At 38.7% G+C, this 17,348-nt stretch overlaps 1 protein-coding gene across 3 annotated transcripts in view; it reads right to left on the reverse strand.

Moving 5' to 3' along the window:
* Positions 1 to 828: 828 nt before the first annotated feature.
* LOC113067293 (intersectin-1-like) overlaps positions 829 to 17,348 on the reverse strand; it is a 43,717-nt gene continuing 27,197 nt past the window's right edge. Inside the window, exons 17-40 of one of the 3 annotated variants that reach the window (XM_026239710.1) lie at positions 15,113 to 15,222; positions 14,806 to 15,017; positions 14,540 to 14,661; positions 13,684 to 13,698; positions 12,944 to 13,263; positions 12,648 to 12,819; positions 11,687 to 11,892; positions 11,304 to 11,386; positions 11,038 to 11,204; positions 10,838 to 10,883; positions 10,494 to 10,615; positions 10,137 to 10,260; positions 9,490 to 9,681; positions 6,021 to 6,142; positions 5,758 to 5,864; positions 5,307 to 5,490; positions 5,026 to 5,124; positions 4,308 to 4,475; positions 3,793 to 4,005; positions 3,596 to 3,717; positions 3,414 to 3,496; positions 3,241 to 3,324; positions 2,965 to 3,138; positions 829 to 2,299 (exon numbers count right to left, since the gene is read on the reverse strand). In XM_026239710.1, coding sequence (XP_026095495.1) covers positions 2,127 to 2,299; positions 2,965 to 3,138; positions 3,241 to 3,324; positions 3,414 to 3,496; positions 3,596 to 3,717; positions 3,793 to 4,005; positions 4,308 to 4,475; positions 5,026 to 5,124; positions 5,307 to 5,490; positions 5,758 to 5,864; positions 6,021 to 6,142; positions 9,490 to 9,681; positions 10,137 to 10,260; positions 10,494 to 10,615; positions 10,838 to 10,883; positions 11,038 to 11,204; positions 11,304 to 11,386; positions 11,687 to 11,892; positions 12,648 to 12,819; positions 12,944 to 13,263; positions 13,684 to 13,698; positions 14,540 to 14,661; positions 14,806 to 15,017; positions 15,113 to 15,222 — 3,420 coding nt within the window. In that variant the 3' untranslated portion in view covers positions 829 to 2,126. Of the gene's footprint in view, positions 2,300 to 2,964; positions 3,139 to 3,240; positions 3,325 to 3,413; positions 3,497 to 3,595; positions 3,718 to 3,792; positions 4,006 to 4,307; positions 4,476 to 5,025; positions 5,125 to 5,306; positions 5,491 to 5,757; positions 5,865 to 6,020; positions 6,143 to 6,390; positions 8,973 to 9,489; positions 9,682 to 10,136; positions 10,261 to 10,493; positions 10,616 to 10,837; positions 10,884 to 11,037; positions 11,205 to 11,303; positions 11,387 to 11,686; positions 11,893 to 12,647; positions 12,820 to 12,943; positions 13,264 to 13,683; positions 13,699 to 14,539; positions 14,662 to 14,805; positions 15,018 to 15,112; positions 15,223 to 17,348 lie in introns of those variants that run through there. The other 2 variants (XM_026239828.1, XM_026239754.1) reach the window with 2 other exon arrangements.

The raw sequence follows: 17,348 nt of genomic DNA on the forward strand, positions 1-17,348 counted from the left end.
TACAACTGAATTTTATTTGCAACATTAAGACAACACACTGCTTCTACATTGATAACAATATGCTGTCATCAACATATTTACTTCTCAGTTTGCAATATATTATACTCTATTCAAAGTTTTTAACATAGACATATATTACTACTGTTCATAGTAGTAAATACAAATAATAATGGAAGTGAGGTCAAAATGTACAGTGCGTGTGATAAGACATGAGAGAAGGGGGAAAAAAAGAGCAGAAAAAAAAAAAAGAAAAGATGTGTGACCACAACCCCTTGCATTGTCTGGAAAATTCTCTGAGATGAGGTTTGGGGAAAGTGACCCAGCAGAAAGCATTCGAAGCACTAAGAATCACTCTTTCTCATATATACACACATAGAAAACCCCAGTGGAATAACTTGCTGGCCCCACGGTAGCTGTTGTCCTTCATCACTCTGGCATCTCACTAGCACAGCAGTGGAATATTAATATTTATATTGCATCTAGACAAAAAAAAAAAGTACACACAAAAATAACAAAACTGATCCCCATCACTTCAGTACAAAAGGAAACAGCACCTTTCTCAAGCTCAAGTGTGATAACAAGAGGACAAATAAATAAGACCCCCACAAATTCAACTTATTTCATCCTCCATCTAAAAACAGTGGGCTCTTTCTAAGACATATCTGAAGAACTGAAGACATTTGCAGCAGATATTGCTGAAGATTGATCCCTTCTGCTCACTGGTTCATTGTTTCTACATGCTGCAACTTGCCAAACCTTTAACATTATAAACCATCTGGCTAGTTGTATGCAAATAAACAACAAAAAAGCAAATACAGTTACAAAATATGAACATCTCCGAATATCTCTTATTTTTACAAATATGACGTAACGTTACAGTGTTGATCACTAATGTTAAACAACAGCACAATAAAAAAAAAAAAAAATTAACATTCATAAATAAAAAACAAACTATGAACTCATTAGTAATGCAGTGTCAAACCGAAATATAGTACTATATATTAAATAGCTTACTTTGTGATGGATCACAATAAAACTAAGAACATTGGGGAACTGAACAACATCAATTGTTTTGGCCTTTTAGGAACATTTGACAAATACATGTGTTGTATTTTATTTTCTTCTGATCGCCCTTGCCGCTATAATATTTCAATTGGCCCGTGTGTCCCATTCTCAACAACATAAAAATAAATAAAAGCTACAAAACAAAAGATGCTGGAAAAACAAATAGAACCATTTCCCTCCCATAATTCATTTAGTGTATATCATGAAGAATTTGTGGCCACATCTTTTCAAGACTTGCTGAAAATTTCCCTGAACATGCCTACATTTAACAGACCCTCAAACAGAAAACGAAAACACCTGGGAGTACAATCAGCTGTTGAACCACGAAATATCTCTCAGTAAAAACAGAAAACAAATGAGTTGATTGACCCTAGACTGGTTTTAGTTTTTAGTGTTGATGACTAAAAGGATGGAATAAAATTTTGAACAGCCAGTAAGACTATAAGGGTGAATCTCACAAAAACATGTCCAGGTCACACCAAAATCCCCAGAATATTTTACAGTAAAATGTGACCTATATCAGGACCATTATATTTTATGATTCCCAATAGATTCTCATTTTTTTAAATACTTTTTTTTTTTTTTTTAATATACACCTGCATTAATTAAAAGTAGTGCAACCAATTTTACCATGATGAATAAATACATAACTATATATATAAATAAAAAAATCACATTACAGTTATGAGAATTATACATTATGCAAATAAGTTTTCATGAGATTTACCCATAATGACAGACTCCAAGAATTCTAGAATGATTCTGTGTATTCTAGAATGAAAACCTGTAAGAATATAGTTTCAGTGTGCACTACTGTTCTCGGGACATTAGCGCATCCGGAGACGTCCTTCACATCATTATAGGGAACGGAGAGGTTCCCTCTACAGTACATCATTCATTTTCATTTACACACTTCAAGGACAGTAAAAAATCAATCGGGATCACTGATGAAGACTGTTACACACTTTCACACTCTGGGATTCATGATGCTGGGTGGAGTGGGCTTTCACCGCGGAGGAGTAATGGATATGGAATCTGGGGGGGGGGGGGGGGTCAAAAGGTCAGGTCAAGCAACGTGGGTCAGGGAGCTGGTCGTCAAAGAGCTGGAGGTCCAGTCGCACCTCAATCTCTCCTGTAGGGACTTCATGTAAAAGCAGACGCTTGGTAATGGGCCCCTTAGAGCCCTGGTCCTTCTTGATGTCGGCCAGCCGAATCTCTGTCCTGCCCAAGAAATCTACAGAGACATAGAGAGAGAGAGAAAATATTACTCATAAAATTTAGGACTATAAACTACAACTTAATAGCTTTGGGACATTTTTTAAATGTTTCTGAATGGAGACTCTTACGCTCACCAAGTCTGCATTAATTTAATTATAAAATACAGCTAAAAACAGTAATAGTCTGAAATATTACTACAAGTTAATATAACAGTTTTCTGTTTTAATCAGTTATTAAAATTAATTTATTCCTGTGATGCAAAACTGAATTATCAGCATCATTACTTCAGTCTTCAGTCTCACATGATCTTCAGAAATCATTCTGATATGCTGATTTGATGCTCAAGAAACATTTCTTATTATTATCAAAGTTGAAAAAAGATGTGCGGCTTAATATATATTTTTGGAAACAGTGATATATAGCTTTTAGGACAGTTTGATGAACAGAAAGTTCAGCAAAGAACAGCATTTATTTAAAATAACAAAACAATTGTAACAATCTAAATACACTTTAAATACTTTAATGGGATCTTGCTGAATAAAAGTATTCATTTCTTTCAAAAAAGGTTCCATTGACTTTAATAACATTTGAACACTAGTGCGTATATACACACAGACACATTATAAGTGAGACTATACATACTGCAAACGAAAAGAAAAGTATGTGTATAAGTATACTGACCATCTGGGGAGAACTGATCCCTCTCAAACACAGTGACACACAGCACATCCTGCTCCAGGTCTTTGATGAAGAACAGGCAGTTTGAGTTCCACTTCGGGTTCAGAGTGTCCTGCAGCGTCTTAGTGAGGTGACACTGAGAGCCCATCGTCACCTCACAGTACGGATTACTCTTCCCTGTACACACACACAGGCCATTTGTGATATGATCAATAGAACTAAAATGCTTACAGCCTAGTAAAGCACCTTAAATCTTATTATGCAGTATTAATTCTTTACCATTTGAGCGGCAGGGCTTTAACTCAATGCCTTCAACAATGTTCACCATTAGCCGCCCAATGCCAGTGGCCCTCTGAGACCTCACTGCAAACATAACAGAAACACAAAACCAGTGCTTAGCAAACACTCAGAGCATTCATAGCTTCACTCGAGACGCGAGACGTGAGACCGACCCAAGTAGGCTTTCTCTCTCTTCTTCTTCTCTGTTTCAATGAAGAGCTCAGAAGCAGCTTTGATCTTCTGCACCCAAGCCGTCCTGCAGGATCACACGATGAAAGAGAAGAGCGTGGTCTGATCATATGCATCTTGATTAACAGGTACAGTTGTAAATAATACATAAATAACGGTCAAATACCGCTCGTTGATGCTCTCAGCTCGTATAGTGTAGACTCTATCGATGTGAGATATGTGGAATATGGGTTCATCTCCTGAGGGATCCGTGGGCAGCTTCACCAGCACCTCATTGAGGAAGATGGGCTGCAGGTCAGTAAACAGGTTAAAGGTCAAAGGTCAAAGCACAAGAAGAAAAGGTCAAAGGGTCAAAGGTCTCACCGTTTTGTACATGCGATACTGCAGGTGGGATTTTGAACTGAAGACTTTGTCCGTTCCAGACGAGCCCAGAGGTTTGATGATCTGCGTGAGGAGCAGGAAATCATTAAACAGGAAGCCGTAAAGCTCCTTGTTGCTTTTGGCTTTGTAGAGTTTTCCACTGTGCAGGAACTTCCGGGGGCCCAGACAGTTTGTAACCGAGTTGAACACAAGTTGCTGTAAAGAGAGAGAAACCTTTATAACAGAGATTTAATCTGGATTGACATGAGAAAACAACTGGAGAAATACACATCACTGCTAAAAGATCAGGTCACTAAGATTTTTAATTTTTGAAAGAAATGTTTGCGTGTGACCCTGCGTGTGAGATCATGTGACCCTGAAGACTGGAGTAATGATGCTGAAAACTGATTATTATTGTTATTTTTTTAAAGCTACTTAAATACACTCCAGTGAAATCCAGTTTATTTCACTGAGTGAGCGTGTCTATGGACGGTGTTTGTGCTCCAGGTTTGTGTTACCTCTGACAGCCCCTCACACTGCACATGTGCCTGGATCCACTCCAGCCGGTCCGAGTTTTCTTTCTCTCGCACGCCTTCGTTGATTTGCGAGAACAGCTCTTCAGCCTTCTCCAGAGCCAGCCGCAGGTGACTGTGGTCCGGGTGGCTTTCTGGAGTGTTCTCTAAAATCTGAGCGTGAGGGGAGAAGAAACATGAGACGATGGGTCTAGATACATGAAACCAAAGTGATGTCAAAGCAGAAGAGTGCAGATGGTGAATTATATAATGCTTCTTTATGTGCTCTTGTAGCACCTTTTTGTTTTCAATGTACCGGTTCTTCATATGGTAGATTGGAAATAGCTGATTATTAAGATTGTGATTCAAGATTCAAGATTTTTATTCGTCACATACAAAATTATATATAGCATATATAACCAGCAGTGAAATGTGAGTCAGGTCCGCTCCATGGACAGTGCAATTATTAAAGAAAACAACACAGATGAAAATATACATAAATAAAGCTATGTAAGAATGAAATAAAAGTAAACAATAAAAATATAAGAATAAAATATAAAAAATGTATATTGTAGAATTAAATATAGAACGCAAAATAATGTGCATGAGTGTAAACTGTAGTCTTAAATATTAAGATGTACAGGGATGTACAATGTGCATATATGCATTTTACTGTAGTCTTAAATATTAAGATACCCAGGAATGTGCATGTATGTGTACATACGTTTTTGATGATGAGGGGGTATCGGGTAACTCTCTGCATGGGTTTGAGGAGGAAACTGGACAGGGGCATTCCCTTACAGCGAGGGTCCATCGCCAACCTCTGTAAAACATACAAACATGCATAAAACACCAACTACGCAAGCCTTTCGACGACACAGATTGTGTCAAACCAGCTGCACAGAGATAAACAGGAAATAAACAAAAGAAAAATATTTTTTTTAAATAAAAAACTGAATTTAAGCATCACATTGGATTAACGTATTGACTGTTTGCTGGTCTCACCTTAACAAAGTCTTTGAATTCGGGCACCTCGTCTGTTTTCTGCTGAATGAGGGTGGCGCCATTGAGCTGGCAGCTGCAGAAGCGGATGTACGGCTGCATGTGAGGAAGCTGAGCCGTCAGGATGTCACCAATCATCTTCACCGGCATTCGCTCGCCTGACATCTTCCTCCTCACCCGCAACGCCCTGGACACAGTTAGGGGGCATTTTGGGTAAGCCATGTAATGCTCATTAAATGGAATTACATCTGATCTATTCATATAGCTGTGTCGACATCTGTTTAATAAAGCTGTGAAGTGTGAATATTTAATTAAATGACCTGACATGTTGCATTATTTTGATACATACTGATGCAGTGTATTCTCATTTAGATGTAAATATCTTTAGAATAAACACAAATGCAGCTTAAATTGCATGGCAACTAATGATGGTGTTAATCAGTAGGTGGCATACTTGAGCAGTTTAATGTTGCACATGATCAGCTCTTTCCAGTTGACAAAGATCATGGCCACCTCCTTCTCCGTCAACAATTCTGACTCCAGCAGAGGCTTCTGGAACGTCTGAAAGCGAACCATAAATATTGGTTATATCTTTTTAAAATACAATTGCATACTTATTAACAGCAGTTTTTTAAACCCTCAAACGACAGTCCTGATTTCTATTGATCTTGGCCACTCTGTAGGCCGGATCAAACCATCGTTTCTTATGAGTTTTACCTCAGTGACTAGCTGCAGGTCATTGACATAGTTCTCCTCTGTAACAATAAGCTCATGTATGTAACCCTGCCTCTTCCGTTCCACTGGGGTCAGCATGTCAAGCAGGTGGAGGTCGGCACACCCTGTGAAACGCACAGAGGTCATGCACAGTCACGTCTCATGCTTAGATTAATACATATAAAATTAAAGAGATTAATAATTAATTAGTACATTAATTCAGTTGCATTTTAAGCAGAAAAAAACAATTACTTTGGTAAGAATAATACTGGAAATTAAAGCTGAATGTAGGAATAATGTATGATTATTACAAAATATAGGGCCTGTCATGAAGCTTATTACACTTATTAAATAACTGGACATGAAACATTGATTTGAGTTAAACTTACTTTATTATGTGAGAAGAAAGAGATGACGGAGTGATACGAGGCAATACTAGCAGTTATTGTAGGAACACGCTCAACTATACAAAAATATTTGACTGCAGAATGCTGCGATTGCCCAGTCGGATTCAATTATTCCAGACAGCGCTTTCAAAAACAAAAACTAAATGTGCATTCACTTCTATAGGATATGCATGCAGGCATATTCCTCATGCAATACGTGTGAGTCATGAATGAAACATTACTGTGCATTCAAAAACATTATGCGTGTGATAGTGACACAATCACTGGTAGCAGATTCAAAATAAATAAAGCCAGTCTGCAGTTGCAATGAAGTTCTTTAATGGTTACACATTTATTTTTTTTATTTTTTTATAAAGGTGGTATGACACTTTGTTTAAAGCTAGGAATTGTTGTATATAGTTGAGTTTTTAACTGTACATTCATTTTATTCTGATAAAATGATTTAATGGTCAAGTACAACGGTTAATGTTTTGGACATTTTGGTGAGATATTCAGAACAAATGCATTGTATTACAGAGTAATGCAAATACTGAATGGGAAGGAAGCAGTTGTGCTTCTGTGGTCTGAGGAGGATTTTTAAAACGAAACAAAAAACCTTTTAAGAGACTGGTCAGGGACATGATGGACAGCCCATCCAGCCAATAATAAAGCAGCAACCTCAAATACTGTGGAACCAATAAAGAATCACACGGACATGATTTCATGTCTTGTTTCTCAGCATTAAAATAACAACACTGTTATGACGCAGAGTAATAAAAAATAATAATAATTAGTTCATGAGTTGCCAGTACAATATTGTAGGAGTACAAATTAATGCCATGCTTTGATTGTTTTCTAACAAGCAGAAAAAACACACTGGATGATCTAATGGCCCTAAAACTCAGTCTCTTGTTCATATATTTAAAAGAACATTCCAGTCTTTCATGTTTCACATGTGAACCTCTATTTAGTCATGAGCATTTGTGATCATTAGAGTTCAGTACATTAATGCTGTTTAGGGTTTCATTCAAAGCATGACATCTCAATTTCATCAAATTTATTGGACTCTCTACTCACTACTTGAACTTTCATATTTTAGTTTTCCGGTACAGGACGGTGTACATACTGCGGTTAATTGTTTTCAAACACTATGCATAACAATTTTTGATCATTATAAAAATAGTGAGCTGTTATATCAAGAACAACTTTGAAATCAACATCAAAAACAATTGAAAATTCAATCAACGTGACAGAATGATGACAGCAAACGATTGAGAATACAAAACCAAAGCATTCATTCATTTATATGGGAAACACAATTATAGTATATAAGAAATGAACCCTCTGAAAGTCTGATCATGTAAGGAAACTCTTAACGAGTACGTCACTTCCAGCAACATTTTAAACATGAACGCATCACTGTACCATTATCTTTAAGTGGCAGTTGTGCATTTTTTTTTTTGGTTTGCAACACCAAATCTCAACCCCATCACGCAAACACAATAGAACAAACAATCAAAAAAACGAAACCAAAAAAAAAACAAGAGACTAGCAAACACACAAATCAATTCATCCACTGTTTTGGTATGAACATGTAAGAAACAATGACACAGAGAGGCATGTGACCGCACTGGATGAACTGAGTTGTCCATCCTGTCCGTCAAATTGACTGGCAGCACCTGTGTGTACTGTAAGGGGTGGAGGGGGGGAGGGGGGGGTTCTGAATGACACACAATAGTAATCTATATGAAGTCCACATAACCGACCATTTGAGGACACTTGACATGGTATATACTCGTTTTCGAGATCACTTGACTTGGTTTAGACATACTTTGGCTCCCAAAAACCATGGCACGTTGATATTTCAACTGGTCGGATATGTTGTACACATCGCTATGTCACAATTTCACATCTTAGAGCCTTGGTGAGTTTGCAATGACACTAGTAAGCAAGTCAGTTATGACATGTTCGATACTGCACCCCATTACGTCATGACTCATGAATAGTGGGTCATTCTGTGGTGCTATGATCCAATGAGAAACCCGGGGGCGGGGCTTCGAGGAGCGAAAAACAGCGTGCGTTGGTTGGATGAAGCGGTGGAAGTTAACACTGAATGGAACCATTTTGATTGGCTGCTTCATAACCAATTTTCGTTTTTACCAACAGGCTTTGGGGCGAGATCACAGAAAGCCACAAAAGGACCCACTATCCAGCACATTTTGATTAGTGTTTCAATTCATCGTACAAATTCAGTGTAAATGATTAATTTCATGAATTTGTAAAAGAAAAAAGGGAAGAGATCCTTCAAATATTAGGCATTCTTGGTTAATTGCGTTAATGCGGAGGATGCTGGCTGGCAATTTTGCCCCGAGAGTCTACGGTTCTGAATATTGAGGTTAACGACTGCTCTCTGTAGTATTCGTCTCTTCTGGCCACAAAGCCAGCTGTGAGGGGGGGGCAGTCACATGATCAATGTTCCATCTCCCATCATCCCGCTGGGCAGTTTAAGGGATAGTGGGTCGCTTTGAGGACTTTCAAGGCTGAGTGGGATATGGGCAACATAAGAGTCCTAGAAAGAGGAAAACACAGCACATAAGCCAAAAAAAAGGGGGGAAAAATCTAAATAAAGGAAAGAAAAGAAAACCCACAATGTGCAAAATCTTTACGAGCTAGGAGAGCTAAATGAACTCTGCAAGACACTTTTCACAGGACGCCACAATGACAAGGACACCGGCATGCAGGCAGAGAGAGAAAGAGAGACGAGAGTCTACTTAATGCTCTACAACAGGTGAGAGGTTGACTGGAAACAGGAAGAGGAGGGGCTTCAGTGTGGACATTGGAGGCTCTATAACTCACCACATCATGAGAACATAATTAAAACTAAATTTGAGAGAAGGTCCTCAAGGGTTTGAAAGAAACGACTGTATTGGCACAGTCCATTTAACTGGATGTTACCGGTGACGCTTCAAGCCAATTGTCTCTCAAAGGGATTTCAGAATTGATCTGTTATCTCTAATTTCTCTGAGCAGGATAGAGAGAGGTTCAGTGTGAGTGTGTGTATAAAAAACAGAATGTTCTGGACTCACATTGTTGGCTGGGGTCTGAGTCAGTGGTCAGCTTGACGTAGTTTGATGGGAAAAGGCCAACGGAACCATTCAGCTCTCCCTTCCACCAATCGGGATCCTCTCTGCTCAAGACATTGATGATTTGGCCCTTCCCAAAAGGCAGCTCATCATCGTTCTGAGCCGTGTAATCATACATGCCAATCACCTGGCACACTAGGGAGGCGAAACACAAACGCACATGTAAAATATACGATGGCTTGTGTTTTTATGCAACGATCTTGTAGGACTGTAGTACATTTTCACATTTTGATAATATTTTCAACATTTAAAATCAACAGAATTCCGATTTCTTTTCAACTACTAACTATCTCTATTTCATATTTATAATATAATACAGTATATTTATTCCTGACTACTGGAGTATTTGCTTAGCTATTTGGTAGACTGCCTTTATTTATCAACCATGAGGACATGCAAATAACTAGGAAAAATGCAAAAACTATGAGTTGATGATGGTGTGTTGGCAGCAATGCACATGTAACCTAACCTGTTCTATAAGACAAGAGGCAACATGCTCAATTGACATAATTATATATCGCCTTTAACATTTGTATTATAAAAAGAACAATCATACGAAACCAGTTCCCTGCAAAATAAGTTACCTGTACCTGCATTGGGTGTTGGCAGCTTTGGTGGGTTGGGCTCTGTGGGTGTGGTCTTACTGGTGCAGGGGCTCAATAATTTTACATAATTAGCTGGAAACCAGCCAATCTGACGCTTCTTTCCTCTTGCCTGAAGAGAGCAACAGCAGTGGGCCATTAAAATGAATCTAAAGTAAAAACTTAGCATACAGCCTCATTTAGAAGGAACAGCGATATCTCATTGGTATCACCATATCATATCATTCCTCAAGCACTGATGTTATTATAGCAGTATTTATAACAGTTATTCTATTAACCGTTTAAGGCTTGTGTTATTGTAGTAGAAAGTGTGGGTGTATTTAATAGCATGTGTGTTATTCAGACCTGAAGTTCTCCTTCCCACCACCCTCCTGGGTTTTTCTTGCGAATGAGAATGAGCTGGCCAGGTGCTAAGGTGAGCTGCTCTGTCCCAGTGGCTGTGTAAGGAGCAATCACCTGGGCAATCTCTGAACACAGAAGAAAAATACAGGTCAGAAAAGAAAAAAGCAGGAATACAGGGGCAGCTCGCTTATAAAATGCTGTTGTGTTAAAATCTGGTCTCTGAGTTTACTTATAAAAGGCCATTAATTGTGTTTTTTTTTTTTTTTTAGCTAAAATCCTCTCAAACTCAGACAATCTATGGTACAAGTTTGATGAGAGAGGTATATCATGAGGACATCACCACCCACCTGGTTTCCTCCCTAAACTTCCTGTTTTTCCAGCAGATCCCAAACCCTAGATAAGAGTGGAAAGAATGCTATTGTTAAAATGATTTTACTGGTTGAAAATATTCCTCATTTGACTACAATAATAACTTTTGCATATAACTGTATTGCATTATAAAAAAGCTCAAACAATTCAAGGTCTGTTTAACATTTTAAGTCATTACCTCAGATTCTTTAGGTTTGATGTAATTAGAGGGGAAGACTCCCGTCTTCCCGGCCACGGTGCCGGTCCACCAATCTCCCTCTTTCTTTGTGACCGTGATGACATCACCTTGCTGGAAGGTCAAGTCGCCCTGCTCACTGCTTTCATATGTATACATGGCCACATACTCTGTGATCAGACAGAATCACACAGACTTTCAGATACAAAATGATTAGGAAGAGAGAGGGAAAAATAAATTATCCATCGAGCTGTGACTGGTATTCTGACCTTCTCCGAGATCTGTGGGTTTGTTTGGAGATGGGCTGGGTCTCTTAACACTGGGGGGGCTGTCCGAAGAGCCAGACTCAATACTGAAACAGAACAACAGCATTCAAAACTCAAAATGAGTCTGGATGAAACGCCTAACTGTGTGTTCAACATCACTTACTGTAATAAAACTGGTGCTTCACAATGGGGCCATAATTGTTATGTTATGCTCGAAAAGTGAAAACCTATTTATTACAATATATTACAAATATAGTATTATTACAAACCAGTGCTATTTTGCACAGATGCACTGACAGAAAACTAAAATAAAAAAATTTAATATGCTAACATCATATAAAAATCACTAATATTAGCCAATAATGGTATATCACCAAGATACACACCTCATAGATTTCCGGATGGGCCCAGAGATGAGTTTGACGTAAGATTTGGGGAACCATCCTCTCTGCCCTTGCACCTCCCCAAACCACCACATATCCTGCTGCTCCAGGACGGTGATCACGTCATTCTTGTTAAAGTTTAGGTGATTGTCTTTCTTGGCTCTCCATGGATACAAAGCCTGCGCCTGCAGACCCTCCACCTTTTCACCCTGGAAACAAGAGTTTTCAAAATGAAATGCACTGATAAGATCCCAGTACCTAACCATAACTTCCATCTAATTAAATGATGAACAATGGTATGATTCTTTTCATACATATTTGTAAAAGCCTGAAAGAAAGAGGCCTTATAGTCTTTAAAGCAATAGTTTGTTTACTAGTAAAGCTGAAAAAAGATTTTCCCTCAGGCCATCCAAGTTTTATATGAGTTTGTTTCTTCACCGGAACATATTTGGAGAAATTCAGCATTATATCATTTGCTCACCAATGGATAATCTGCAGTGAATGGGTGCACTGTGCAGTAAAAATTAGAGTCCAAACAGCTGATTAAAACATCACAATAATCCAAAAGTAATCCACATACTCCAGTCCATCAATGAATGTCTTGTGAAACACCTTACTGATGGATTTGTTTATAACAAGCACGCAGCAGTTCACTTCACAAGACTTGAATTGATGGATTGGAGTCGTGTGGATTACATTTGGATTGTTTTGATGTTTTTTCAGCTGTCTGGACTCTCATTCTGACGGCACCCATTCACTGCAGTGGATCCACTGGTGAGCAAGTGATGTAATGAAAAATTTTGATATAGAAACAAACTCATCTACATCTTGAATGTTCTCAAGAGTCATCTTGGGGTTATGGCTAGGTTTTGGAATTATTCCTTTAAAATGCATAGGGTAGATAAGAAATTTAACACAAAATTTTTTATTCATTAATATGGACAGGGGCAGAGAGTATATGTACCTGGCCGAGCACAGGTGATGGTGAAGAGCCGGAGAGTGTTGCTGGGGTGAAAGCAGAGCGTTGTCTGATCTGCCCTCCACTGGGCACTGACAGGGACGGCTGAGAGGGCTGGGTCGGCCATGCATCCCATCCATCACTGTCCTGCTTCTCCACTGCAGAATTAGTTGGCCATCTGAATTGAAGTCACAGGGGCACAGAATCAAAATGGATGCAGATAAACCAGAGCCGAAAAAAAGTCATCTGTAAATAAATGTATTTACTAGAATTATAATTTTTTTGTTGGAAAAATTACTTACGTAGTGCTGAAATCTGCCCAGTTACTGGATGTTGAGGAAGAGGAGGAGGCGGGGCCTGGAGGGGCGGGGGCTGAGGAGGGCGGGGCTATCGACGCAGACTCTGTGGAGACTGACTGCAAGGGTGTGGCTGTGGTCGATGAAGAAGCGGATGACACATGGGAACCCAATTTAGGGCTGGGACTAGAAGCAGCGCTAGCTCTCAAACTAAGAGGAACTTCAGATTCTGGAATCTTCTCTGCATAATTGGCAGGGAACCAGCCAGTCTTCCCTTTAATCTCTCCTCCTAACCATCCAGGTTCACCTGTCTGAGACTCATCCACCTGAAAAGAGAAACACAAGAGAAAACAAATGAGACATAACTGGGTGATAAAGAATCACAAGGAACCTCAGCATCTTCATATACACCAGAGAAACCCATGAACTGGAATACACAGAGCACAGTGACTGTATGTGATGACACAAAGGACTCATTTTGTTGATTTAATACAAGAAATGGAATAATAAAATGGTCATTGCATCCCAGAGGCATCATTGACATCTCTATGAGTGATTTAATGACAAACACAGCAAAGCCTCTGAAATCTTGCAAAAGACTCAACAACAGACACAGACATGTGGCCACGTATTATGATCTCTGTACAGGGTCTGATTTAGCTCAGTGGTGAATGAACAAAACTGACAACATCAAAGACAAACAAGAAATAAACCAAAGTGCACGAGGAGCAGAAGCCTCGACTTACCCACTCTCCCTTCACCTTCAGGCAGAGTGAGCAAAGGGAGGACAGAGGCAGGGTCAGAGGTCAGTACATGTACACACTAACAGCACACATATATTCTCTCTCACACAAGGCCGAGACAAGTACACACTCTCCGGCAAGAACACATCAGACCTACAGCTGTTGATTTAACACATTAACTTAGTGCAACTAATTTTCAAACAAATAACGTTAAAAATATTAAAGCATTTAATGTCCCCACCCTGGTCTTGACTTAGTTGTCATCTTACATTACATGCAATATATTTTTTTCCTTTAAAGCTACTTTTTGTAATGTCCTTTAAATGCGTTTCTCATTTAACAGAATATCGATTTTATCTTTGGGGGGTATTTTTCAGCCAAAAATTATTTGTGTTTAATTTGTGATTAATTATATTAATCGGCAAATCATGTAATTACCCTAGTTTAAACCTTTAATGGCAGGCCTAATCAGAAAATATAAGCACACATTATAGGGCTAAAACTATTTCTCAAACAGTAAACAACAGTAATTACATGCAAAGTAAAATAAAATAATTGTGCATTACTATTGCTTTAAATCGTCTATAGACACTACCATTCAAAAGTTTGGGACTGTACGATTTTTTAATTGTTTTTGAAAGAAGTAATTTACACACAGCAAGACTGCATTTATTTGCGTGCAATATGGTCAAATATTATTACAAATGAAATGAACTTTTATATTGTTTTATTCTAAGCTCAATTGCAGCAGCTATTATTCCAGTCTTCAGTGCCACATGATCCTTCAGATATCATTTTAATATCCCGATTTGCTGCTTAAGACACATTTCTTATTATTAAGATGTTAAAAATGGCTTACCATCACTATATCTCCAGGATGGATGGTGATCTCATCATGACTGCGGGCGTCAAAGGGATACAGTGCTCTATAGTAGACCACCTTTACCTTACCCTGATTAAAGCCAGACACTGGAATCTTATCTATAACACAAACACAAAAGTTATATTGGGTTACCCCATTTAGGGTGAGCTTAACACATCTCAGTATTGATAAACAAACAAAAAACAGCTAAGAAACCAATCCAATTCATGTCTGTCTGGTTCAACAATCTTCTTTTGTCTTACCTGCCATAGACCAGGGCGACTGAGCCGGGAGTTTCACCGATTGCGGATGCTGTGGGAGGAGTTTGGAGAGGTTATCCTGTACTTCGGCTCTGCTGTGGTTCTCCTCTTCACTCACTTGGCTTCTCCAAGCCTGAGACACCGGAGGAGTGGGCGCTTTACCCAGCCCATCATCTCTCCATGCTGGAGACACGCCATCTTCTGTCCCTGACAACCTGAAGGAAGTAAGAGACAAAATGAATGCCAGTTAGAAAAGTCAAATTATTATTTTTCCCCTCACAAAGAATGGCCATGCAAAGGCATAAAATACCTAGACTCTTGCAATTCTGTGGACTTCCTGTCATGTGATGGCTGGGTGATGTCAGCCTCCAGCCCCTTTTGTTTCTGCCTCTGTTGTTTGTTGTGGATTTCTCTCAGCTCCTGCAATGCATGATGGGATATTGGAGGACAGGTAAGGGGGAGTATAGGGGGCAACGGGGCTCTGTTTGCGCTCACCCTCTCTCTCACACACACAGATACGTTCACAGCTGTACCCTGCAAGTGCTGTCTGGACAAACTGTTCAAAGTCTCAGTCACATAACCTCTATTTGGTTTTTATACTGAAACAAATTTCTGACTATAGCTCTTAAGTTACCATCTAAAAATATTGAAAATCTCAATTTTCATGCTCTCTGCTATCTCTAAACATTTTAATTATTTAAAATAGAAAATTTAAAAACAGTACACTGCATATACATTTTGTGCTTGACTGTATGATTAACCATTTATAATGTTAATATAAATGATTCACTAATGTAATAACTGACTGACAGCCAATTCAGTGCATTTATATTTAATACACTTGCATGGTCCAAGCGCAAACTGCATAGCCATTGCATTCATGATGGCAGGCTGCAATGCCTGCTGGGTAAGGTCACATGAACCACAGAAGCCACAAGAGACGAAATAACAGACTGTTTCTCAGCAGACCAATGGAAACGCTGCCAATTATGTAATGGCAGACCATTCCACCAACAAGCAAGCTCTTTGGGAAACACAATCAGGATTTGGTAAAGGAGTCATGTTAATTTTTTTTTTTTTTTAAGTATGTTTCTCTTGTCTGGGATCTCTTATCGAAGCTATATTTCTGTTAAATGTTGAATGTCACCTGAGCACAATTTACCCATTGAATTACACAATCAAGAAAGATCACTGCAAGCGGATCGGTAATAGACAGACTCTAGAAAGACAGCCATTCAAGTGTAAAACACATGTATATATACACCCCAAACCAGTGTAAAAGGGTGTGAGTGTTTAGATTTCATGAACCAGACATGCACTTTTTAATGCATTTGTAAATCCACACACTGAAAATGTTAAGTTTGCTTCTGTTAACAACTTCACTGACTAATTATTTCTTCTTCTTCCTTTTTAAATGTAGCCTAATTTTTGCAGGGAAAGTCTGTATAGCATTTTCTTGATCACACCAATATCAATATGACTAAATGACCTGAACCTATAAAATTACTTTAAAGAGTTAAACAATAATAAAAATGAAAAGAAAGAATTGTTCAGCATGCAACTAAATAAAAAGGCTAAATTCCTATCAGATGGAAAGAATCACCGATCACTGCAGTACAATGTGTGTCAAATTTGGTGTAATAGTTTACAGCTAATCCATTTTTGCAAAAAAGCAAATCTATTTTTGCCAACCAGCTAGTCTATTTTTGCAAAATAATGCACTTCTGAAGTGACTAAAACGTAAATGACAGTCAAAATTCTATAATGGTGTTACGACTTTTAAAAGCACGTGTATATATATAAAAAAGAACAAAAAAAATTATGTTTAGATGTTTATGCATAAGATTTTGGAACTAATTGACACACGGCTTGGATAATAAAGCAGCACAATCAACCTTATGTGTTATTTACCATGATCTGCCTCAGATCAGTGCACAAAAAGGCATAGCTTTCACCAATGCGTGAAGGTTTAGAATAGCTAGAGCTGCCTTTGATGGGCTTCTCAAAGGAAGCTGGAGGAGGTGTTGTGAGACACATGAGCAGGGGACGTGGTGTAGGGTGAAAACAAAGGTCAGGGGAGAGGGAGGGATGACCTGGAAGTAGAAGTCTATATGCTTCAAACAGGCCAGCAGTGCTGCGAGACAGTCCAACAGCACCTCGTCCACAGAGCTCCCTGACTGCAAGAGACACAGAGCCACCCATACGGTGACGGGTCAAAGGTCACACCATCATCATCATTATCATCATCCTCATTGTCTTTGAACTCTGTTCTGATGTGTGCTCAGCTCTACACAATGCAGAGCCTCTTAAGCTTTTTTATCTTATTTATTTAAAGGGTGAAATAAACGGACCAGATGCGACATCTGAACCAAAGCAGAGCAGTGAAGCCTTTGCTCTGTTAATTAGTGCGAGTTACAGGCTTAAAAAAAAGAAAAAAATCTCCAAAACTATTCTTTCAGGAATAATATTCATCAGGGCTCAACAATAAAGACAATACATTTGAGAGAATTGAAAATTTAATATGGCTGATTTTGTGACTGTGATTT

The sequence above is a fragment of the Carassius auratus genome, chromosome 1, assembly GCF_003368295.1.
Source record: "Carassius auratus strain Wakin chromosome 1, ASM336829v1, whole genome shotgun sequence".
In the NCBI taxonomy this organism is placed as follows: domain Eukaryota; kingdom Metazoa; phylum Chordata; class Actinopteri; order Cypriniformes; family Cyprinidae; genus Carassius; species Carassius auratus.